At 47.2% G+C, this 26,052-nt stretch overlaps 1 protein-coding gene across 3 annotated transcripts in view; it reads right to left on the bottom strand.

Moving 5' to 3' along the window:
- LOC137323511 (cytochrome P450 27C1-like) overlaps positions 1 to 26,052 on the bottom strand; it is a 61,115-nt gene that overhangs the window by 17,419 nt on the left and 17,644 nt on the right. For 2 of the 3 annotated variants that reach the window (XM_067987056.1, XM_067987055.1), the window contains exons 2-4: positions 8,254 to 8,444; positions 5,515 to 5,714; positions 1,801 to 2,010 (exon numbers count right to left, since the gene is read on the bottom strand). In XM_067987056.1, the coding sequence (XP_067843157.1) occupies positions 1,801 to 2,010; positions 5,515 to 5,714; positions 8,254 to 8,363 (520 nt within the window). In that variant the 5' untranslated portion in view covers positions 8,364 to 8,444. Of the gene's footprint in view, positions 1 to 1,800; positions 2,011 to 5,514; positions 5,715 to 8,253; positions 8,445 to 10,637; positions 10,944 to 26,052 lie in introns of those variants that run through there. The other variant, XM_067987057.1, reaches the window with a different exon arrangement.

Genomic DNA, 26,052 nt, shown 5'->3' with positions numbered 1-26,052 from the left:
GTGAGAGTGACTGCCCTTGACATCAAGGCAGCATTTGACAGAGTGTGGCACCAAGGAGCCCAAGTAAAATTGAAGTCAATGGGAATCAGGGGGAAAACTCTCCACTGGCTGGAGTCATACCTAGCACAAAGGAAGATGGTAGTGGTTGTTGGAGGCCAATCATCTCAGCCTCAGGACATTGCTGCAGGAGTTCCTCAGGGCAGTGTCCTAGGCCCAACCATCTTCAGCTGCTTCATCAATGACCTTCCCTCCATCATAAGGTCAGAAATGGGGATGTTCGCTGATGACTGCACAGTGTTCAATTCCATTCGCAACCCCTCAAATAATGAAGCAGTCCGAGCCCGCGTGCAGCAAGACCTGGACAACATCCAGGCTTGGGCTCATAAGTGGCAAGTAACATTCGTGCCAGATAAGTGCCAGGCAATGACCATCTCCAACAAGAGAGAGTCTAACCACCTCCCCTTGACATTCAACGGCATTACCATCGCCGAATCCCCCACCATCAACATCCTGGGGGTCACCATTGACCAGAAACTTAACTGGACCAGCCATATAAATACTGTGGCTACGAGAGCAGGTCAGAGGCTGGGTATTCTGCGGCGAGTGACTCACCTCCTGACTCCACAAAGCCTTTCCACCATCTACAAGGCACAAGTCAGGAGTGTGATGGAATATTCTCCACTTGCTTGGATGAGTGCAGCTCCAACAACACTCAAGAAGCTCGACACCATCCAAGATAAAGCAGCCCGCTTGATTGGCACCCCATCCACCACCCTAAACATTCACTCCCTTCACCACCGGCACACAGTGTCTGCAGTGTGTACCATCCACAGGATGCACTGCAACAACTCGCCAAGGCTTCTTCGACAGCACCTCCCAAACCAGCGACCTCTACCACCTAGAAGGACAAGAGCAGCAGGCACATGGGAACTACACCACCTGCACGTTCCCCTCCAAGTCACACACCATCCCGACTTGGAAATATATCGCCGTTCCTTCATTGTCGCTGGGTCAAAATCCTGGAACTCCCTTCCTAACAGCACTGTGAGAGAACCGTCACCACATGGACTGCAGCGGTTCTAGAAGGCGGCTCACCATCACCTTCTCAAGAGCAATTAGGGATGGGCAATAAATGCTGGCCTCGCCAGCGACGCCCACATCCCGTGAACGAATAAAAAAAAAACCCCTGTAGCACATCAAAGCCTGGAATAATTGTACTTATCTAGTTTGGACACCAATAACGGCAAATTCCATGAAACTGCAAAATCTGGATACCGTTGATTGCTGGTAGATAAGAGAACAGAGGGACTTTCAGGAATAGGAAAAAGACCAATAGGTCCAAAAAGCCTGATCCTTTTTGATAGAACACAATCCACCTTCTCATTGCATCCCTCAATCCACCATTTCTCACCAGAACTCCATCTAATTTGCTTTTCATACAGTCCACTTCAATGGTCTTCCCCAGTAACTTATTCCATATTCTTATTATGCTTTGGTGGAAGAAGTCCTTTTAACCCCTCACCCGACTTCCCATCTTACTGCAGACTTCCTTGTTTTTAATCCAGCGTTCTCTGGTATTTGAACTCGTCGTCATAACAACCAATTTGCCTTCACGGTCCTCAAAAATTAAAGTTACCTCACAGTCTCCTCCTTTCCATAGGGAGAAGCTGAACCAATTGTTGCTGCTCAGAATTATCTGCCTCTGTGCCCTAACACGGGAGCTACACTACCTGAAGGAGCAGGCAAGCCACCGACAGATCGCAAAAGGTTGACGGTCGCTAGCGAATTGATGTTGCTTACTAAATCGGAAAAGTCCATCCCAGGATCGGCAGAACTCATTCCAAGGTTTGGGGATCAGAGGCCGGAGCCACTTGGGAATGGCCCCTGCGTACATGGTGGTCTTGAACATGCTGAACATGAGCTCCAGAGCTTCCATGTACTCCTTGGTTTCTTGGCGAATCTCGTTTTCTAAGCACCCGAGCCGAGCTTCAAAAAGGATAGTGGCAACACCTGAAAAGTAGAAAGGAACGGGTCATCACCACAGTAAGGTTGGGAATCAAGAGATTCAAAGGAGCACCTTCTCCTGATTTCACCATCACAGCACTTTGATCATGTCGCTCCGACCTAGTCTCATCCCGATTTTCAAATCCCTCCATGGCCTCGCCCCCTCCCTATCTCTGTAACCTCCTCCAGCCCCACAACCCTCCAAAATCTCAGCGCTCCGCCAATTCTGGCCTCTTGTGCATCCCCGATTTTCATCGCCCCACCATTGGTGGTCGTGCCTTCAGCTGCCTAGACCCTAAGTTCTGGAATTCCCTCCCTAAACCTCTCTTCCCTACTTCAAGACCCTCCTTAAAACCTACCTTTTTGACCAAGCTTTTGGTCACCTGTCCTAATGTCTCCTTATGTGGCCTAGTGTCAAATTTTGTCTGATTACTGTAAAGCGCCTTGGGACATTTTGATATGTTAAAGGTGCTATATAAATGCAAGTAGTTGGTATTGTAATCGGTTAGTAGAGCACCTGTACAATATGAAGGCGTTTTGATAGTGTAAATAAGGAGAAACTGTTTCCACAGGCAGGTGGATCAGTAATTAAAAGATAACTGAACCAGGGGCGATGAGAAGAAATTTTTTTACGCAGCAAGTTGTTATGATCTGGAATGCACTACCTGAAAGGGCGGTGGAAGCAGATTCAATAGTAACTTTCAAAAGGGAATGGGATAAATACTTAAAAGAAAAAATTTGCAGGGCTTTGGGGAAAGAGTAGTGGAGTGGACTGATTGGATAGATCTTTCAGGGAGCCGGCACAGGCACGATGGGCCAAATGGACTCCTCCTTTTACCCATGCTCAACTCCATTACAAGTATTACATAGAATTTACAGCACAGAAACAGGCCTTTCGACCCAACCAGTCTGATGTTTATGCTCCACACGAGTCTCCTCCCACTCTACTACTTCACCTAATCCTATCAGCACATCTTAGAAGTTTACAACATGGAAACAGGCCCTTCGGCCCAACATGTCCATGTCGCCCAGTTTATACCACTAAGCTAGTCCCAATTGCCTGCACTTGGCCCATATCCCTCTATACCCATCTTACCCATGTAACTGTCCAAATGCTTTTTAAAAGACAAAATTGTACCCGCCTCTACTACTGCCTCTGGCAGCTCGTTCCAGACACTCACCACCCTTTGAGTGAAAAAATTGCCCCTCTGGACCCTTTTGTATCTCTCCCCTCTCACCTTAAATCTATGTCCCCTCGTTATAGACTCCCCTACCTTTGGGAAAAGATTTTGACTATCTACCTTATCTATGCCCCTCATTATTTTATAGACTTCTATAAGATCACCCCTAAACCTCCTACTCTCCAGGGAAAAAAGTCTCAGTCTATCTAACCTCTCCCTATGAGTCAAACCATCAAGTCCCGGTAGCATCCTAGTAAATCTTTTCTGCACTCTTTCTAGTTTAATAATATCCTTTCTATAATAGGGTGACCAGAACTGTACACGGTATTCCAAGTGTGGCCTTACTAATGTCTTGTACAACTTCAACAAGACATCCCAACTCCTGTATTCAATGTTCTGACCAATGAAACCAAGCATGCTGAATGCCTTCTTCACCACCCTATCCACCTGTGACTCCACTTTCAAGGAGCTATGAACCTGTACTCCTAGATCTCTTTGTTCTATAACTCTCCCCAACGCCCTACCATTAACGGAGTAGGTCCTGGCCCGATTCGATCTACATCACCTCACATTTATCTAAATTAAACTCCATCTGCCATTCATCGGCCCACTGACCCAATTTATCAAGATCCCGTTGCAATCCTAGATAACCTTCTTCACTGTCCACAATGCCACCAATCTTGGAGTCATCTGCAAACTTACTAACCATGCCTCCTAAATTCTCATCCAAATCATTAATATAAATAACAAATAACAGCGGACCCAGCACCGATCCCTGAGGCACACCGCTGGTCACAGGCCTCCAGTTTGAAACACAACCCTCTACAACCACCCTCTGTCTTCTATTCCTTTCGTTCTCATGTACTTATCCAGCTTCCCTTTAAATGCCTCAACTACTCCATGTAGTCGCAAGTTCCACATTCTCACCACTCTCTGGGTAAAGTGTCAGCCGTGGCTCAGTGGGTAGCATTCGAGCCTCTGAGTCAGAAGGTTGTGGGTTTAAGTCCCACTCCCGAGACATGAGCACAAAATCTAGGCTGAAGCTCCAGTGTAGTACTGAGGGAGTGCTGCACTGTCAGAGGCACCATCTTTTGGTGATAAACTAGATTTGTGACAAAGTTAATCTGCTCCGTGGTTCATAATAGTTAACAAATCTTTAGCATCCAGTTCAGTTGAGCACAACATGGAATAGAATGCACTTTGTAAACCAATTAATCATTGACTGTCTCCAACACCATTCAGGTTCTGGAATTACAATCAGCTTAATTATTGCCTGGGCTTCTCCCACATCAAGTCAGATGTGGTACATTAAGGCACCTTATGTCCTCAAGATGTCACAAAACGCTTTACAACCATAGAATGATACAGCACAGAAGCAGGCCATTCGACCCATCGTGCCTGTGCCGGCTCTTTGAAAGAGCTATTCAATTAATCCCACTCCCTCCACTCTTCCCCTCCTCCCATAGCCCTGCAAATCTTTTCCTTTTTAAGTATTTATCCAATTCCCTTTTGAAAGTTACTATTGAATCTGCTTCCACCGCCCTTTCAGGCAGTGCATTCCAGTTGATCACATTTCAAAATGCAGCAACTGTTGTAAGGTAGGCAAACATGGCAACCGAATTGTGCACAGCAAGATCCCACAACAGCAAATGAGATGAATGACTAGCTAATATGGTTTTTTTTGTGATGGTGATTGAGGGAGGAAAGGTTGGTCAGGACACCAGGAGAACTCTTTACACTTCTAATAGTGACCTGGGATCTTTTGATCCACCTGATCAAGCAGACAGAGCCTTGGTTTAATGTCTTGACCAAAAGACATGTTAAGAAAACTACTTCCAAGCACTTTCCTCTCCTAAGCTACCTGTGGTGCTCACAAGCTGTGGGTCTTTCACACTTGTCCCAATCCTGCAGTCAAACAAAAGTAGTTAAGAGCAGCAAAAGGCTATTCTTCACCTGAGAACTTGCTTTAGGATATGCGACCATGGGGTGGAGGGGAAGCTGCATCACAGCCAAGCCTGTTCCTGTCCTCGTCCTCACTCAACATCCACATGGACACAAGAGTCACTCTAGAGCATTCAGATTGAGGATGGAACGAAGGCTGATATTCACCCTCCCTTTCCCAGGGACACTTTGGCCAATTGTAGCCCCCGCCCCCCAAAACCACCCTCCCCGAGATCAGCTATTACAGAACAGACCAAAGGTCGAACCTGGGTTTTCACCAGACTATATGGTTTCAGATCCACTCAAGGCAATGAATGGATCAAGCGAGCCAAGGGACGGGAAGACTTTGGGTTAAAAGATCTGGTGGGGCCCAGATGAAGGCTCTCACCTTCCATTGCGAACTTGAAGAACAAGTTGTTCACATCGGTTATGGTCTCCGAGGCGCCTTCCTGTACCTTTACGTACTTCATCCTTTTGATCAGGTCGGCAATGACATCGGTCACTCCCACCGAAAACATGGCCACATCCTTGGGCTTCATGATCCGCTGCTTAAGCACGTTCCTCATTTTGAACCACTCCTCGCCCTCTCTGAAATTAACAGCAGCACCGTCATCCAGCGAAACAAGATTTTTTAGGAGCAGAAAGTGGGTTCCAACAAACCTGCCCCTTCTCGTTACATCAACTTCACCTCGCCACATCTCTCAACTCCTTCTCTCTCCAGAGGGACGTCCAAATGTCTTTTCCACCTATTGACACCGTGTGCTCCAATGGCCTTCCTCGGTAACTTATTTGACAACTCGATTACCCGGTGGGCGAGAAGATTTCCTCTGACTCCACTCCGAGGGTTGTGAATCTTTGGAATTCTCTACCCCAGAGGGCAGTGGATGGTCAGTCGTTGAGTACATTCAAGACTGAGATCGAGACACTAAGGGAATTGAGGGAGGGCAGGAAATTGGAGTTGAGGTAGATGATCAGCCATGATCTTGTTGAATGGCGGAGCAGGCTCGAGGGGCTGGATGGCCGACTCCCATTTCTTATGTTCTTATGTTCTAACTTTTAACTTGTGCCCCCTGGTGTTGGAAATCAGCACAACACAAGGGGAGAGTGGGTTTTGGGCTATTAATTGGCAAAAATATAGACATGGCCATAAAAAAGACTTGAAGTATTACTTTATGCTAAACAACGCAGAGCAGAGATTTGAAAAAAAAAAGTTACTTCACTTGCCCATATTATGATTTCAAAGTTACCTTCAGCAGGTGCTGGCAAGTCCCTTGATGTCTCAATGGGTAAATGCACTGCCCGGGGTGATCCTGAGCCAGTTGGACCGGGAAAGTCCTAGATTAAAGCCTGAACCTCATCTGGGACAATGACAAGGTTGATGAGATTGAACTCAGTGCCATGGACCACGCAAGGAGAATATCAAACAGCTAGGGTCCTACTCCTGATCAGGCTCCAGTGACTTACGTTGGAAGGTGGATGTCAGATGAGGAAATGGAAAGACTTGCATTTATATAGTGACTTATATAGACTTCAGGACGTCCCAAAGCGCTTTACAACCAATGAAGTACTTTTGAAGTGTAGTCACTGCTGTAATGTAAGAAACGTGGCAGCCAATGCGCGCATAGCAAGATCCCACAAACAGCAATGAGATACACAACCAGATAATGTGTTTTTGGTGATGTTTATTGAGGGATAAATATTCGCCAGGATACCCGGGAGAACTCCCCATCTCTTCTCACTGTCAGCAGCTGCTGCCATTGAGAAAGACCATTTTTTAAAAAAGAATTTTGGTACATGGTGAATTGTGTTGACAACTTGGGGTTGGGGTTAGGGGGGGGATAGAGACTGGAAGAAATTTAATTTTGCAACCAGTCCTCACAGCTTAATTGCTTAGAGTCTGAATTATCACTGTCACTCTGCAGAAGGTACAAAAAAGATTTCAGACGTTAGAGAGTTAAAACTATCAGGGAAGGCTGAACAGGCTGGGGCTCTTTTCCCTTGGAAAGAAGAGAATGAGGGGTGACCTAATAGAGGTCTTTAAAATTATGAAGGGGTTTCATAGGGTAGACGTAGAGAAAATTTTTCCACTTGTGGGGGGAGTCCAAAACTAGGGGGCCATAAATATAAGATAGTCACTAACAAATCCAATAAGGAATTCAGAAGAAACTCGTTACCACATAGATTGGTTGAGGCGAATAACATAAGATGTATTTAAGGGGAAGCTCGATAAGTTATATGAGGGAGAGAGGAATAGATGGATATGCTGATAGGGTGGCATGAAGTAAGGTGGGAGGAGGCATGTGTGGAGCATAAACACCGACATAGACCTGTTGGACCGAATGGCCTGTTTCTGTGCTGTAAATTTGATGTAATTCTATGGACCTTCTCCAATGTATCAGTGTCACACTGAAGACAAAGTACCCCAAATTCTCCTAACTTTCCAACTCCATTGCTATGTTACAAGTTCAGTTAATGTTGTTAGCTCAGGGTTAATCTTTCAGTGCATTGTTGGAATGAGACTGGTTTATACCTACTCAGTGTTAACACAAAGGGACCTGCGAGTCACCAATTGAAAGTTACGATTCATGGACAGTTACAACCCGTCTGAGGTTCCGTTCTTGGTCCTTTTTGAATTAGCTGACCTTCTTCCAAGGTGATGGTGGGACACTACAAAGGCCTGAGTGTCTGAGGATTGTGCTGGCAGGCAGGGGGGGGGTGCAAGGAAGAGATGGTTCCCTCTTCTAATTCCTAACCAGTGACTCTTCTTGGAAAGTACTTGCATGAACATTGAGTGAGGGTGGGTCTGCGCTTCCTGTGATGCTCCCTCTCCTCACAGTCGAATAGCCTGCCGAAACCAAGACCACGCTCACACATGACGAAAGCTCACCAGAAATCTGCTGATGCCAGTGGAGTCACTGCCCTCAGGAGAGGCAGAGAGAAAAACTTATGTATTAAAGAAAAAAAACATCAGTCACAAACATTGTCAAAAGGTCACTGTCGTTCGATTTTTAAACTTAATACAGCATCGGCCTCAAACTCGGCTTAAATTGAAAGTCTATCAGAACCCTCCAGTGTGGATCCACTCCGAATGCAGCCACCAATTGGTGCCCACCCAAGTTCTACTTACGCAGATATCAGTCCTGTAGCCCTTCCTCGTAATTGTCTGTACTCCTGCCATGACTCCATATTGGCCCTTTGAGGGGTCCTGCCCTCAGCCCTCAACACCTGTGCCACCATGTCCCGATCAGCAATGGAGACGACAAACTGGGGTCCAAAGCGCGATTTAAAGATCTTGCCATATTGCTGTGTGTGCTGGAGCTACAGTGAAAAGAAAGGATACATTCGTTGGAAGGTTAGTAAGAAACTCTGTCAGTCATCTGCAGCCCCAGTCTCCAAACTTGAGCTCATCCAAAACACAGCTGCCCGTATCCTAACTTGCATCAAGTCCTGTTCACCCTTGCTCACTGCCCTACATTGGCTCCTGGTCCTACAACCCTCCAAGGTCACTGTGCTCCTCCAATTCTGGCCTCTTGCACAACCCCTTCAGCTGCCCAGGCCCTAAGCTCTGGAATACCCTCCCTAAACCTCTCCACCTCTTTACCTCCTCTAAAACACTCCTTAAAAATTACCTGTCTTAATATCTCCTTATGTGTCTCAGTGCCACATTTTTGTCCGATGACACTCCTGTAAAGCACCTTGGCGTTATATAAATGCAAATTGTTGTCGTCTATCTATACTTCCTTTTATGTTAGGAATCTTACAACACCAGGTTATAGTCCAACAGTTTTATTTGAAAATCACAAGCTTTCGGAGGCTTTCTCCTTCGTCAGGTGACTCACCTGACGAAGGAGAAAGCCTCCGAAAGCTTGTGATTTTCAAATAAAACTGTTGGACTATAACCTGGTGCTGTAAGATTCCTAACATTTGTCCACCCCAGTCCATCACCGGCATCTCCACATCATCCTTTTATGTTAGCCGTGGAAAGTTTGTGCACCCTTGGTTCTCAGGTATTACGCATCTGGGGGCAACTCCAATGTAAAATTGCTGGATAGCCTCAAGACTGACACCGAGGGAAACTTTTGTAAAAAAACAAAATGTGAATTGGCAGTGTAAGCATCCTTCTAAAGGCTAACTTAAAAGCAGTTTAACACTCTCACTCTATTTGTATTCTCTGCCCATCGACTTGCATTTACACAGCACCTTTAACATAGTAAAATGTCCCAAGGCGCTTCACAGGAGCGTTATCAGACAAAATTTGACACCGAGCCAAAAGGAGCAGCCATTAGGACAGGTGACCGAAAGCTCAGCCAAAGAGGTAGATTTTAAGGAGCTTCTTAAAAGGAGGAGGGAGACAGAAGGGTTTAAGGAGGAAATTCCAGAGCTTAGTGCCTAAACGGATGAAGGCACGGCCACCAATGGTGTAGTGAAGGAAGGGGGGGCATGCACAAGAGGCCAGAATTGGAGGAACGCAGAGGTCTCAGAGGGTTGTAGGAGGTTACAGAGACAGGGAGGGGGCGAGGCCGTGGAGGGATTGGAACACGAGGATGAGAATTTTTTTTTTAAAATTGAGGCGCTGCTGGACCGGGATCCATCGTCGGTCAGCGAGCACAGGGGCGGTGGGTGAACGGGACTTGGCGCGAGTTAGGATACGGACAGCAGAGTTTGGGATGATCTTAAGTTTATGGAGAATGGAAGATGGGAGGCCGGCCGGGAGAGCAAGTTTGCGATACGCTGAACTGGGGTGTGTTTGCAGATTAGGGGAAAAGAAAACCCAAGGACCTGTGTAGCTTTGAAGACAATCCAAATGAGAACAAAAAAGACTGTTCATTTCTAACTGAGGTTATAGGAACTACCGTCAATTTGACATTTAATTCAGTCGTATGAGAGAGATAGAGGGGAAGGGGCCCATCTTAAAGAGGATGCCTTGGTGCAACAATTTACGAAAAGCAAATCAAAGAGAGAATTGTTGAGAATGATTAACCCCTCCCCCCCCTCTCTGTGCAAGGAAACCCACCAGTCTGCAAGAAAGAAACTGACAAGGAGGCGGGAGCTCAAGAGTTACAACTCCATGCAGAAGCGAGTGAAACATTTCAACAAGTCAGTTAAGAGTGAGATATTGAGTAAATTAATTTACACCCAACAATCCAAATTCAGCAAATCTCACGGGAGCTGCTGCCAACAATCGAAAAGTTCCTTAAAATGTTCTCTTAAGTAAAAATCAATGCAAGGGATCCAAATTACCCCCCTCAACACACACACCAAAACAATGGTGTGTGGTCAAAAGATTTAGACACGCGTCTCCCGTTTAGTTTCTTTCTCGGGTTAGACACATTCAAAATAAAGTAAACTTTCTCCCGTTAATTTTCCACAAAAAAAAAACAGACGAATGAATTAAAAAATATATATATACACAATCTAACATACCAAGGATTGTCTGGAAGGACAGTCCATCTTCGGCGTCGGTCAGCGAATTCGATTTGCCCTTTCCCCCCCATCATTTTACTTACTTACCTGAATGTCGTGTATTCTGCTGAAACCGTCTCTCCAAAAAAACTCCACCAGGTTGCTCAAAGTGCTGGGTCCGGGCATTTCGGACAAGTTTTTCGCCCGCTGGGGTTTAATTCTCGGCGGCGAGTCGCCCACGAGGATCTCAGGACCACCTCCCGCCCCCGCCGCCGCATCTTTTGTCCCCTTTAACTGCACCGCCTGGTTGGATGAAGCGAGCCTTAGCATTTGGGAGGATCTGACCGCCAGTAGGACACGAGGGAAAAATCCCTTCCCTTTGCTGAGGTTTAACAAGATGCCGAAGTGAGACATCGCCCTGTCTTCGTTCTTTGTTCTTGCCTTGTTCCCCTCTCACTCAATGCAACAAATCTTTTTGTTTTGTATGTGTGTGTGTGTTAGAAATGACAGGATCCCAGATCCAACTCAAATTCCTGATTCATCTAATTTCCTCAGCCTCACTATTTTAGGATCATGTTTCAGGAACATGTGCAGTTCGGCATCGCCTCGCTCCTCCCAGCTCTTTAAAGGCACACTGCCCCCCCCCCAAATTATTATTTTTTTCTAACTAATTTTTTTTCTCCCTCTTCCAAAAGTCTTCGCTCCTTGCAGATCCGCAGCTGCAGCTCACCCTTCGGTACCTAGTCATTCTTCATGTGCCAGCCAGTGAATGTTGGCAGGGTGTTTGGTCAAGGGGCACAGCCTAGCTCGATTCTGTTCTCACCCAACCGCCACACACGCCATACACTTCTGGCAGAGCTTGCGAGGAAGACCTTCCCCTCCCTCGCCCAGAGTGGGTTGCTGAGGCCACTTTTTGCAACAGAGCTTTGGTCGGACTCCATCTGGAGTACTGCGTTCAGATTTGGGCACCGGACGTCAGGAAATGTACATTGGCCGCAGAAGGGGGTACAGTGCAGATTCACCTGAACGGTTACCAAGCCTTGAAGGGTTAAAAATTATGAGGACGGGTTGCGTAAACTTGGCTTGTATTCCCTTGAGCTGAGTAGGTTGAGGGATGATCTCAATGAGGTCTTTAAAATGATAAAGGGATTTGATAGGGTAGATAAAGAAGAGCTATTTCCTCTGGTGGGGAAATCTAGGAACAAGAGGGCATGACCGTAAAATTAGAGTTTGGCCACTTAGGAGAGAAACTAGGATACATTTTTTCACACAAAGGGCAGTGGAAATCTGGAACTCTCTCCCACAAAAGGCTGTGGATGCTGGGTCAGTTGAAAATTTACAAGACTGGGATAGATAGATTTTTGTTGGGTAAGGGTATCAAGGGATTATGGAGCCAAGGCGGGTAAATAGAGTTGAGGTACAGATCAGCCATAATCTAATTGAATGGTTCGAGGGGCTGAATGGCCTACTCCTGTTCCTATGTAACATTAAGGACTAAGGATCATCGTATAGGACATTACCAAGGTTGAAAAGGATAAAGGAGGTGAGTTAAATTAGGAAGTTATGACCCCAAATTTGGGTTTTAAAAGCCTGAGGATTGAAAGTGGAAGGAGAGACTGGGGGAGGTTAGCAGTCCCACTTTCGAAGTTCTGGGAAAGAACGAGTTAGAATAGGAGGTAGTGTGATGGTCTCAGCACAGTGGGGACATGGAAAGGAGCAAGAGGATGTGGAATTGCATATTTGCAGGTTAGAAAGAGCAAGAGGGTAAGTTCAGAGGAGCACTGACACTCAAAATAAGGAGAAACTAGAAAGGTTGGAACAGAGTTCCACATTGACCCTTTCTGGGCGGCCCTCTTTCTTTGACCTGACCTTCATTGATTTCTGGGCCTCATTCTTTTCCCCCTCCCTTCTTTGTTCTTTTCTCAATCCCATTCCCTTCCTTCTTTTTCTTTCTCTCCACCCCTCCCACAAATGTCAACCTTGCATTTCCATGAGCACATAACCTAGGCTGCCACACTAGTGCAGTGTTGACAGAGTGCAGCACTGTCGGTGGTGCAGTTAAATCAAGTTCCCATCTGCCTGTTGAGGTGGATGTTGAAGGTCCCATGGCCTCACTTGAAGAAGAACAAAGGGTTCGCTTGGGGTTCTAATGAAAATTCCTCCCTTGACTAACACCGCCAAAAATAGGTTAACTGGTCACTCGTCTCATTATTGTTTGTGGGGTCTTGCTGTGTGTAAAATGGCTGCTATGATTACCTACATAACAACAGTCACTGCACTTCATGGTAATTCATTGTAACGTGAGGTGTTTTGGGATGATTCTGAGGTACGTGATAAGGTGCTATTTTTTTTTTTTTTTATTCGTTCATGGGATGTGGGCGTCGCTGGCGAGGCCGGCATTTATTGCCCATCCCTAATTGCCCTTGAGAAGATGGTGGTGAGCCGCCTTCTTGAACCGCTGCAGTCCGTGTGGTGAAGGTTCTCCACAGTGCTGTTAGGAAGGGAGTTCCAGGATTTTGACCCAGCGACAGTGAAGGAACGGCGATATATTTCCAAGTCGGGATGGTGTGTGACTTGGAGGGGAACGTGCAGGTGGTGTTGTTCCCATGCGCCTGCTGCCCTTGTCCTTCTAGGTGGTAGAGGTCGCGGGTTTGGGAGGTGCTGTCGAAGAAGCCTTGGCGAGTTGCTGCAGTGCATCCTGTGGATGGTACACACTGCAGCCACAGTGCGCCGGTGGTGAAGGGAGTGAATGTTTAGGGTGGTGGATGGGGTGCCAATCAAGCGGGCTGCTTTATCTTGGATGGTGTCGAGCTTCTTGAGTGTTGTTGGAGCTGCACTCATCCAGGCAAGTGGAGAGTATTCCATCAGATAGTGGAAAGGCTTTGGGGAGTCAGGAGGTGAGTCACTCGCCGCAGAATACCCAGCCTCTGACCTGCTCTCGTAGCCACAGAATTTATATGGCTGGTCCAGTTAAGTTTCTGGTCAATGGTGACCCCCAGGATGTTGATGGTGAGGGATTCGGCGATGGTAATGCCGTTGAATGTCAAGGGGAGGTGGTTAGACTCTCTCTTGTTGGAGATGGTCATTGCCTGGCACTTATCTGGTGCGAATGTTACTTGCCACTTATGAGCCCAAGCCTGGATGTTGTCCAGGTCTTGCTGCATGCAGGCTCGGACTGCTTCATTATCTGAGGGGTTGCGAATGGAACTGAACACTGTGCAGTCATCAGCGAACATCCCCACTTCTGACCTTATGATGGAGGGAAGGTCATTGATGAAGCAGCTGAAGATGGTTGGGCCAAGGACACTGCCCTGAGGAACTCCTGCAGCAATGCCCTGGGGCTGAGATGACTGGCCTCCAACAACCACTACCATCTTCCTTTGTGCCAGGTATGACTCCAGCCACTGGATAGTTTTCCCCCTGATTCCCATTGACTTCAATTTTACTAAGGCTCCTTGGTGCCACACTCGGTCAAATGCTGCCTTGATGTCAAGGGCAGTCACTCTCACCTCACCTCTGGAATTCAGCTCTTTTGTCCATGTTTGGACCAAGGCTGTAATGAGGTCTGGAGCCAAGTGGTCCTGGTGGAACCCAAACTGAGCACCAGTGAGCAGGCTATTGGTGAGTAAGTGCCGCTTGATAGCACTGTCGACAACACCTTCCATCACTTTGCTGATGATTGAGAGTAGACTGATGGGGCGGTAATTGGCCGGATTGGATTTGTCCTGCTTTTTGTGGACAGGACATACCTGGGCAATTTTCCACATTGTCGGGTGGATACCAGTGTTGTAGCTGTACTGGAACAGCTTGGCTAGAGGCGCAGCTAGTTCTGGAGCACAAGTCTTCAGCACTACAGCTGGGATGTTGTCGGGGCCCATAGCCTTTGCTGTATCCAGTGCACTCAGCCGTTTCTTGATATCACGTGGAGTGAATCGAATTGGCCGAAGACTGGCTTCTGTGATGATGGGGATATCGGGAGGAGGCTGAGATGGATTATCCACTCGGCACTTCTGGCTGAAGATGGTTGCAAACGCTTCAGCCTTGTCTTTTGCACTCACGTGCTGGACTCCGCTATCATTGAGAATGGGGATGTTTGCAGAGCCTCCTCCTCCCGTTAGTTGTTTAATTGTCCACCACCATTCACGACTGGATGTGGCAGGACTGCAGAGCTTTGATCTGATCCGTTGGTTGTGGAATCGCTTAGCTCTGTCTATAGCATGTTGCTTCCACTGTTTAGCATGCATGTAGTCCTGAGTTGTAGCTTCACCAGGTTGGCACCTCATTTTTAGGTACGCCTGGTGCTGCTCCTGGCATGCTCTTCTACACTCCTCATTGAACCAGGGTTGATCCCCTGGCTTGTTGGTAATGGTAGAGTGAGGAATATGCCGGGCCATGAGGTTACAGATTGTGCTGGAATACAATTCTGCTGCTGCTGATGGCCCACAGCGCCTCATGGATGCCCAGTTTTGAGCTGCTAGATCTGCTCTGAATCTATCCCATTTAGCACGGTGGTAGTGCCACACAACACGTTGGATGGTGTCCTCAGTGCGAAGACGGGATTTCATCTCCACAAGGACTGTGCGGTGGTCACTCCTACCAATACTGTCATGGACAGATGCATTTGCGACAGGTAGATTGGTGAGGACGAGGTCAAGTAAGTTTTTCCCTCGTGTTGGTTCGCTCACCACCTGCCGCAGGCCCAGTCTAGCAGCTATGTCCTTCAGGACTCGGCCAGCTCGGTCAGTAGTGGTGCTACCGAGCCACTCTTGGTGATGGACATTGAAGTCCCCCACCCAGAGTACATTTTGTGCCCTTGTTACCCTCAGTGCTTCCTCCAAGTGGTGTTCAACATGGAGGAGGACTGATTCATCAGCTGAGGGAGGACGGTAGGTGGTAATCAGCAGGAGGTTTCCTTGCCCATGTTTGACCTGATGCCATGAGATTTCATGGGGTCCAGAGTCAATGTTGAGGACTCCCAGGGCCACTCCCTCCTGACTGTATATCACTGTACCGCCACCTCTGGTGGGTCTGTCCTGCCGGTGGGACAGGACATACCCAGGGATGGTGATGGAAGAGTCTGGGACGTTGGCTGAAAGATATGATTCTGTAAGTATGGCTATGTCAGGCTGTTGCTTGACTAGTCTGTGGGACAGCTGTGGGACAGCTCTCCCAATTTTGGCACAAGTCCCCAGATGTTAGTAAGGAGGACCTTGCAGGGTCGACTGGGCTTGGTGTTTTGCCGTTGTCGTGTCCGGTGCCTAGTGGTCCGATGCCGGGTGGTCCGTCCGGTTTTATTCTTATTATGACTTTTCGTAGCGAGATTTTACAACTGAGTGGCTTGCTAGGCCATTTCAGAGGGCAATTAAGAATCAACCACATTGCTGTGGGTCTGGAGTCACATATAGGCCAGACCGAGTAAGGGCGGCAGGCTTCCTTCCCTAAAGGACATTAGTGAACCAGATGGGTTTTTACTAAAGCTGTTTATATTCCTGGCTTTTTAGGTAATGGATTTCCAAGGTTGGCTTTGTTCCTCCGAATACTGATGAATGTTCTCGGTCGGCTCAGACATGCTTGCTACTGGTGCTTCTGAAGGTCTTCCTGGCCTCATCTTGGACACTCCCAACTCATCTGTTCCTCTGGACTTGATTAGCTTGGACAATGGTTGATCTGGTGGCATTCTGTTCTTGTGAATAAGAATTCACCAGTTTTCCCTTCATGACTCCATGGGCAAATGTACCAATGGGCACGGTGCTGGGCCATGTATATCAAGAAGGTCCCTGCTTTGATCCCTGGTCTGTGCTGAGTTAGACAATCCCAGGTGAACCAGTATTCACAGGCCCCAGGGTCCAAGGGCTAGGGAGGAGAAAATCAGCCAGGCCTCCGGTCCCTAACCACAAGTCAGATGACCAGAGAAGCTTGTTCTTCATAAAGCAGAGAATGTTAAGGGGAGATTTATAGCAGTGTTCAAAATTATGAGGGGTTTTGATGCACAGATTTAAAAAGAACCAGAGTGGAGATGAGAAGACATTTTTTTACACAATGAGTTGTTATGATCTGGAAATGCACAGCCTGAAAAGGTGGTGAAAGGAGATTGAATAGTGACTTTCAAAAGGGAATTGGATATATACGTGAAAAGGAAAGATTTGCATCCCGGATTTCCTTCACCCCTCCATTGGCGGCCGTGCCTTCAGCTGTCTAAACCCTAAGCCCTGGAATTCCCTCCCTAAACCTCTCCACCTCTCTCTCCTCCATTAAGACGCTCCTTAAAACCTACCTCTTTGACCAAGCTTTTGGTCACCTGTCCTAATGTCTCCTTATGTGGCTTGGTGTCAAATTTTGTTTGATGACACTCCTATGAAGCGCCTTGGGACATTTTACTACGTTAAAGACGCTATATAAATGCAAGCTGGTGGTGTTGTTGTTGCTGTTACGTTGAAGGAGTGTTACTGATGGCAGTCACATGGTCCATTTGGCTCAGCTGTGCATTTGTAGTTAAATCCAGCCGACCTGCAGGTTTGATAAATCGTCCCCCCTCCCCCCCTCCAAAAATGCGTGTCTATGAATCTTCTGCCTGTGTAAGGTTGCCTATAGCTGCAAATTAAATGTAGTGGGGAGCCAGCCCCGTGTGCTTACCCAAATTTCCAGTCGGCCTATGGAGGCCGGCACCTAGAACACAATAGAGGTGCTTTGACATTGTAAAGTGCAGCTGGCAGTGAACGCTACAATTCTCCATCAGCTGCACCGAGGAAAGTAAACGTTCGGACTCACCTCGTGACCCAGGAGAAAGGCCATGGGTGGAAAAGTAAACGGAGGGTGCGGTGGTGGTGGAGGGAGGCTGGTGTTGGAAAGAAAGATAGGGAAGGAAGAAAGGGAAGGAACAAAGAAAGAAAGAAAGGAAGGAAGGAAGAACTAATTTGCATTTATATAGCGCCTTTCATGACCTCAGGACGTCCCAAAGTGCTTTACAGCCAATGGTAGTGCCACGTTGAAGCTCCTTAAACTTTGGAGAGTGGTGCACTGAGGGCACGGAAGCCTGGTGGTTATAGTAACCCAGAGGTCGTAAGTTCAAAGTCCCGCCACAACAGGTTATGAAATTGAATTTCGATGTTTAATTGAATTCAGTAAATCCGGTAAATTTGTGGGCTGGCACCAGAAAAAATGACTATGAAAACTGCTGGATTATCATAACAATCTCAATTGGTTCACTGATGCCCTTCAGGGAAGGGAATCTGCCACTCTTACCTGGTCTGGCCTATGTGTAGCTCTAGTCCCACACTGTGCGGTGGACTCTTAATGCCCTTAGAGCAAAACTAGGGATGGGCAATAAATATGGCCTCAGCAGTGAGGCCCACATTCCAAGAACAAACATAAAAAAGAGTTTGCTCTCCAAAGAGAGGAATGAAGAAAGTAAACAAAAGACTGTTTTTTTTCAGTCAACCTGTGTCTTGCAGTAGGCGTGAATTAACTGACTATACAGTTTGCAAAATCCACTTCGTTTCTGTTCAATTACAGAGCCATAAATTATAGAATCATAGAATCATAGAAGTTTACAACATGCAATCAGGCCCTTCGGCCCAACATGTCCATGTCGCCCAGTTTATACCACTAAGCTAGTCCCAATTGCCTGCACTTGGCCCATATCCCTCTATACCCATCTTACCCATGTAACTGTCCAAATGCTTTTTAAAAGACAAAATTGTACCCGCCTCTACTACTGCCTCTGGCAGCTCGTTCCAGACACTCACCACCCTTTGAGTGAAAAAATTGCCCCTCTGGACCCTTTTGTGTCTCTCCCCTCTCACCTTAAATCTATGCCCCCTCGTTATAGACTCCCCTACCTTTGGGAAAAGATCTTCATGATTTTGAACACCTCTGTCAAATCTCCCCTTAACCTTCTCTGCTCTCAGGAGAACAATCCCAGCTTCTCCAGTCTCTCCACTTAACTGAAGTCCCTCATCCCTGGGACCAATCTAGTAAATCTCCTCAATTCGGTGATTGCGCTGTGGGGATAAGGCAACCACTTTTAGTAAAAAGAACTTGCATTATACCATGAAGTACTTTTTGAACTGTAGTCACTGTTGTAATTTAGGAAATGCGGCAGCCAATTTGTACACAGCAAGATCCCACAAACAGCAATGAGATAATTGATCAGAAACTGTCTTGAGGCGTTGGTTGAAGGATAAATATTGGGCCAGGACACCGGGGAGAACTCCCCCTGCTCTTCTTTGATCTTTTACGTCCACCTGAGAGGGCAGACGGGGCCTCGGTTTAACGTCTCATCTGAAAGACGGCACCTCCGACAGTGCGGCGCTCCCTCAGTTTTGCATTGGGAAATGTCAGCCTAGGTTATGTGCTCAAGTCCCCGGAGTGGGACTTGGACCCACGACCTTCGGACTTAGAGGAGAGGGAGTGCCCCCACTGAGCCACAGCTGACACTGTGTAATGACAATGCGGCAATCCAAACAGGTGTGCCTCTTTCTCCCTTCGAATGACGATGCTGACTCGTGCTGGAATACAGGGAGTCCAGACTGCGTGCGTTGGCAGGCTATCTGGGAGGCCATTAAGGCGAAGCTCCATCCTGTCCAGGCACACCCACTTCCCATCAGCAGAAAGGAGGAACCACCCTGATTGATTATCCCTCTTCTTGCTGGGGGGGTGGGTGTGGGCTGCTGAGGTCAGCACATCCCGAGGACTGAACTGTATGACTCGGATCTTGCTGTGTGCAAATTGGCTGCAGCATTTCCTACGTTGCAACAGTGAGTACACTTCAAAAGTACTTCGCTGGCTGGAAAGTGCTTTGGGCCGTCCTGACTTTGCAAAATGCGCTATATAAATGCAAACCTTTTTTAAAAAAAAAATGATCCGGAGGCCTGGACTAATAATCCAGAGGATGAGAGTTCATTTCCCACCATCGGGGATTCACAATCAGTTTTTTAAAAAAAATCTGGAAATAAAATCCCAACTGGTTCCTCTAGAATCATAGAATCATAGAAGTTTACAACATGGAAAGAGGCCCTTCGGCCCAGCATGTCCATGTCGCCCAGTTTATACCACTAAGCTAGTCCCAATTGCCTGCACTTGGCCCATATCCCTCTATACCCATCTTACCCATGTAACTGTCCAAATGCTTTTTAAAAGATAAAATTGTACCCGCCTCTACTACTGCCTCTGGCAGCTCGTTCCAGACACTCACCACCCTTTGAGTGAAAAAATTGCCCCTCTGGACCCTTTTGTATCTCTCCCCTCTCACCTTAAATCTATGCCCCCTCGTTATAGACTCCCCTACCTTTGGGAAAAGATTTTGACTATCTACCTTATCTATGCCCCTCATTATTTTATAGACTTCTATAAGATCACCCCTAAACCTCCTACTCTCCAGGGAAAAAAGTCTCAGTCTATCCAACCTCTCCCTATAAGCCAAACCATCAAGTCCCGGTAGCATCCTAGTAAATCTTTTCTGCACTCTTTCTAGTTTAATAATATCCTTTCTATAATAGGGTGACCAGAACTGTACACAGTATTCCAAGTGTGGCCTTACTAATGTCTTGTACAACTTCAACAAGACATCCCAACTCCTGTATTCAATGTTCTGACCAATGAAACCAAGCATGCTGAATGCCTTCTTCACCACCCTATCCACCTGTGACTCCACTTTCAAGGAGCTATGAACCTGTACTCCCAGATCTCTTTGTTCTATAACTCTCCCCAACGCCCTACCATTAACGGAGTAGGTCCTGGCCCGATTCGATCTACCAAAATGCATCACCTCACATTTATCTAAATTAAACTCCATCTGCCATTCATCGGCCCACTGGCCCAATTTATCAAGATCCCGTTGCAATCCTAGATAACCTTCTTCACTGTCCACAATGCCACCAATCTTGGTGTCATCTGCAAACTTACTAACCATGCCTCCTAAATTCTCATCCAAATCATTAATATAAATAACAAATAACAGCGGACCCAGCACCGATCCCTGAGGCACACCTCTGGTCACAGGCCTCCAGTTTGAAAAACAACCCTCGACAACCACCCTCTGTCTTCTGTCGTCAATCCAATTTTGTATCCAATTGGCTACCTCACCTTGGATTAAAGGCTGCATATAGTGGTACCACAAGACCTGGCCAGAATGGAGATGATTGGGTAATTCCCCCGTCAATCACGCCTGGAGACCGCACTGCTGTAAGTGACTGGGATTAATTTTACGCACATGATTTGTATCACGTAACTGTCCTCCACTCGCTGCATAATAGACTAATTGCTGTGTGTCCTGCCGTAAGTCCCGCCTTGCCTCCAACTCATTGACTGACGCAGCGAAGTCAACACTCACTTCATAAATTAAACCCCTATCGCACTTGGCCAGTTCTGACACCTCACATTCGTCATCCATTTCTCACCTCCTGGAATCCCAGTACAACTCTTGTATCATTCTTCTCATTTACATTCTGGGAGCCCAACATCTGGGAACCCAACATTACATAGAATTACAAATAACATACAGTACAGAAACAGGCCATTCGGCCCAACAGGTCCATGCCGGTGTTTATGCTCCACATGAGCCTCCTCTCACCTTTCTTCATCTCACCCCATCGACATATTCCTTCTATTCCTTTCTCCCTCATGTGTTTATCTAGCTTCCCCTTAAATGCATCTATGCCAGTCGCTTTAACTACTCCTTGTAGTAGTGAGTTCCACATTCTAACCACTCTCTGGGTAAAGCAGTTTCTCCTGAATTCCCTATTGGATTTATTAGTGACTATCTTATAGTTATGGCCCCTAGTTCTGGTCTCCCCTGCAAGTGGAAACATCTTCTCTACGTCTACCCTATCAAACCCTTTCATAATCTTAAAGACCTCTATCAGGTCACCCCTCAGCCTTCTCTTTTCTAGAGAAAAGAGCCCCAGCCTGTTCAATCTTTCCTGATAGGTATAACTTCTCAGTTCTGGTATCATCCTAGTTAATCTTTTTTGCACCTTCTCCAGTGCCTCCATATCCTCTATACTAGAGACAAGAACTGTTCACAATACTCCAAGTGTGGTCTAACCAAGGTTCTATACAAGTTTAATATAACTTCCTTGATTTTCAATTCTATCCCTTTAGAAATGAACCCCAGTGCTTTGTTTGCTTTTTTTTAAATGACCTTTTAAACCTGGGTCGCTTTTAGTGATTTGTGTATCTGTACCTCCAGATTCCTCTGCTCCTCCACCCCATTTAGACTCTTATTTTCCAAACAGTATGTGGCCTCCTTATTTTTCCTACCGAAATATTCCACCTCACACTTACCCAGATTGAAATTCATTTGCCAATTACACGCCCATTCTGCAAGTTTATTAATGTCTTCATGTATTTTGTCGCATTCCTCCTCGGTATTAAGCATAGCCCCCAATTTGGTATTGTCCGCAAGTTTTAAAAATTGTACTACCAATTCCCGAGTCCTAATCATTTATGTAAATGGTGAACAACAGCGGTCCCAGCACCGATCCCTGTGGAACACCACTTCCCACCTTTTGCCAGTCTGAGTAACTACCTTTAACCCCTACTCTCTGTTTTCTGTTTTGTAGCCAGCTTGCTATCCATTCTGCTACTTGTCCACAGACTCCACATCCTCTGACCTTTGTCATATGTCTACTATGCGATACCTTATCGCAGGCCTTTTGAAAATCCAAATATATTATATCTACAGCATTACCCTTGTCTACCCTTTCTGTTACTTCTTCAAATAATTCAATAAGGTTGGTCAAGCATGACCTTCCCTTTTGAAATCCGTGCTGAATATTCTTTATTATATTTTCAGTTTCTAGATGTTTTTCTATTACATCTTTAAGTAAGGATTCCATTATCTTTCCTACCACCGATGTTAAGCTGATTGGTCTATAGTCCCCTGGACTGGTTCTATCTCCCTTTTTAAATACAGGAATAACATTATCTGTCCACCAGTCCTCTGGCTCTATTCCCTTTCCTAATGAATTTTTATATATGTAATAGTGCCTCTGCTATCTCCTCCCTAACTTCTTTTAATATGCGCGGATGCAATCCATCCGGATCAGGAGTTTTATCCTCTCTAAGTTTGACTAGTTTATCAATTATCTCCCCCCTTTCTATTTTAAATCACTTTCTATCTAACTATTTCTTTATATATTCCTTGATAATTTAATTTCATAGTTTCTTTTTGCCTTCCTAATTGTTTTTTTTAACTTCTTTCCTAACCTTTTCATATTCCCTTTTGTCATCCTCCTCTTTATTGTCTATGTACTCAGTGTATGACTATTTCTTTAGTTTCAATTTTGCACTTATTTCTTTATTCATCTATGATTAGAAAACATTTCTACACACAAATGGTGGTAGAAGTTTGGAACTCTCTTCTGCAAACGGCAATTGATACTAGCTCAATTGCTAATTTTAAATCTGATATAGAGGGCCCGATTTTACCAGGGGTGCGGGTTCTCGGCGGGTGGGCCAGCGGGCGCGTTGAAAACGCGCCCGGTGAAATTAGTGGGTTGCCCGCGCGATCGTAGCAGGCAACACACTAATTGGATCCACTTACCTGCTCCTCCGGGTTCCCCGCTGCTGATCTGCGCGTCGGGCGGGCTGCGCATGCGCAGTAAGATCTGTCAGCTGGAGGCGCTCTATTTAAAGGGGCAGTCCTCCACTGACAGATGCTGCCACAAACAGCAAAAATTACAGCATGGAGCAGCCCAGGGGGAAGGCTGCTCCCAGTTTAATGATGCCTCACCCCAGGTATCATTAGATGGGGTGAGGAGGAGGGGGAGGACAGAGATCTTCCACCCGGCGGGCGGGAGGAAGCGGCCCGCCTCTGCCACCAAGAAGGCCTGGCTCGAGGTGGCAGAGGAGGTCACCAGTGCCACCAACGTATCACCCACCTGCATACAGTGCAGGAGGCGCTCCAATGACCTCAGTAGGTCAGCCACAGTGAGAACACGTAGTCTTTCCCCGACACTCCGTCTGCCACAACACTGCCCCCACCCCACATCTCCTTCGGCACTGCCAACACTACTCTGTCACATCACCCCTCATACCCACTCAAACCCCATCCTCATCTTACCTGCACCTACTCACCTCGCGAGTACTCACCCCGCCACTACCACACAACCCAATCCTCATACAATCTCATGGCTCTATCCCATACTCACCCTCTTGTGCATCTCTCTCACGGCCAGCCTCACTCAACCTGCCACCACCTGTGCTGCAGCCACAGGGCATGCATCACATATGTGCAGTAGGCAGCGTAAGGCAAACGTGTCGTGAGCATGAAGGGGATGCACAAGGGTGTTTGAGGGTTTGTCATGGTTGTTACTTCTATTGAATTAAAGAACAACTCACATCACACATTATATTGGCACCACTACTGCCATGTCTTCGCGAATCCTGTCTGGTTTGTGCAATAATGCCCGCTCCTGGGTATCCCTATGAGGACCCACCACTGATGCCACCCAGTGTGTCACTGCAGAGTGGGTGGAGGTGTATTTGCAGGGCTCTTCTGCGCAGACGCCTGAGAGACATCGGGGATGTCCCCGGTTGCAGCCTGGAAGGCTGTGGAGCAGAAGTTCGGGAGGGCAGTGGTGACTTTGACAGCGACAGGTAGGAAGATGGTGCACGGGCCAGCCAGGGGCTGCTCGGCATGAAAGAGGCTGCAGATGTCCACGGCTACATGTCGACTGACTCTGAGCCTCCGTGTGCACTGCTGCTCAGAGAGGTCCAGGAGGCTGAGCCTCGATCTGTGGAACGTGTGGCGAGGGTAGTGCCCTCTGCGACGCATCTCTCTCTGCGGTAGCCCTCCCTCCTGCTGTACAGGTGGATGTGTCACAGCACTCTGTTGTGGAGCTCCACGTGTCAGAGGTGGACGGCGTGGATGGCGAGGCTGGTGAGGCTGGTGATGCTGTTCGCCCTCCGAGGAGGTCATGACTGCAGCTACGGCGGCCCCCATCCGCAAGATGTACATCTGAGGGGGTCTGCAAGGTAGGTACATGTCTCCGGACCCCGGGGTAAGTGTGCAGGTTGGTGACTTCGACCATCAGGAGGAGGGTAGTGGAGGCCAAACTTTGTCCCAAATGACAGAGCAGCCTCCTGCAATGGGTGAGGGTCTCCCCCGCCCCCACCTGTCAAATGGACCTTTGCAGCTGCCACAGGTCCATTTCAACTGGGAGTGTTTCCCCCAGTGTGTGAAACAGTCCCATGTTTATCCAAAATCACACACAGTCCCTTAATCAGGTCAGTTAATGACCTGAACAAGCAAAGTAAATACTCTCAAGTGGCATCCCGCTGGCTTTAATTGCCTGCGGGATTCCCACCAGCGGGGGCTGCGCGCGCACGCACGCGCGTCAGCGGGGCACCCGGAAGTGGGCGGGATCGAGGCGCGATCCGGTCCCGCACCTGGATTTCAGGATTTTCGGGGCCCCCCCGCCGAGAATGCACCCGGTAGCGGGTGCTAAAATCGGGCCCAGATAGTATTTTGGCAACCAAAGGTATTAAGGGATATGGGCCAAAGGCAGGTATATGGAGTTAGATCACAGATCAGCCATGATCTTATCAAATGGCGGAGCAGGCACGAGGGGCTGAACGGCCTACTCCTGTTCCTATGTTCCTATGTGTGTCATTACTGGGTAGTTTGTTTTTGCTTTTTAGTGGGATATATTTCTCCTGGACTCTATTGATCACCGTCTTAAATGTTTCCCACTGCTGTTCTAGTTCGTTGCTTGTCAGTAAATTTTTCCACTTTATTTTCCATTCTCATCCACTTAAAATCAGCTTTTTTCCAAATTTTTGGGAACCCAACATCTGGGAACCCAATATCTGGGAACCACCTCCTGGTGTTTAATGTTAAATCCATTTTCCGTAGCCTGGTTGGAGACCCATTGACATCACTTGACATCCAAACTCACGTCTGTGCGACGGGAGTCACTGTTACACTGACACGTTTCAGGAACGGGAAGCCAAGCTGATTTTCCTTTCCCGAATCAAGGGTTTCAGAGGCTAATTTTTAAAAATTTATTCGTTCATGGGATGTGGGCAAGGCCGGCATTTATTGCCCTTGAGAAGATGGTGGTGAGCCGCCTTCTTGAACCGCTGCAGTCCGTGTGGTGAAGGTTCTCCCACAGTGCTGTTAGGAAGGGAGTTCCAGGATTTTGACCCAGCGACGATGAAGGAACGGCGATATATTTCCAAGTCGGGATGGTGTGTGACTTGGAGGGGAACGTGCAGGTGGTGTTGTTCCCACGTGCCTGCTGCTCTTGTGCTTCCAGGTGGTAGAGGTCGCGGGTTTGGGAGGTGCTGTCGAAGAAGCCTTGGCGAGTTGCTGCAGTGCATCCTGTGGATGGTACACACTGCAGCCACTGTGCGCCGGTGGTGAAGGGAGACAGCAGAAACAATTTACAATTATATAGCACCTTTATTGGAAGAAATAAAATAAAGACTTGCACTTATCTAGTGTCTTTCACAACCTCAGGACCTCCCAAGGCCCTTTACAGCCAATGAAGTACAGTCAATGTTGTAATGTAGGAAAAGC

This window comes from Heptranchias perlo, chromosome 7 (assembly GCF_035084215.1).
Source record: "Heptranchias perlo isolate sHepPer1 chromosome 7, sHepPer1.hap1, whole genome shotgun sequence".
NCBI classification, from domain to species: Eukaryota; Metazoa; Chordata; class Chondrichthyes; order Hexanchiformes; family Hexanchidae; genus Heptranchias; species Heptranchias perlo.
This window is presented reverse-complemented; position numbering and strand designations above follow the sequence as displayed.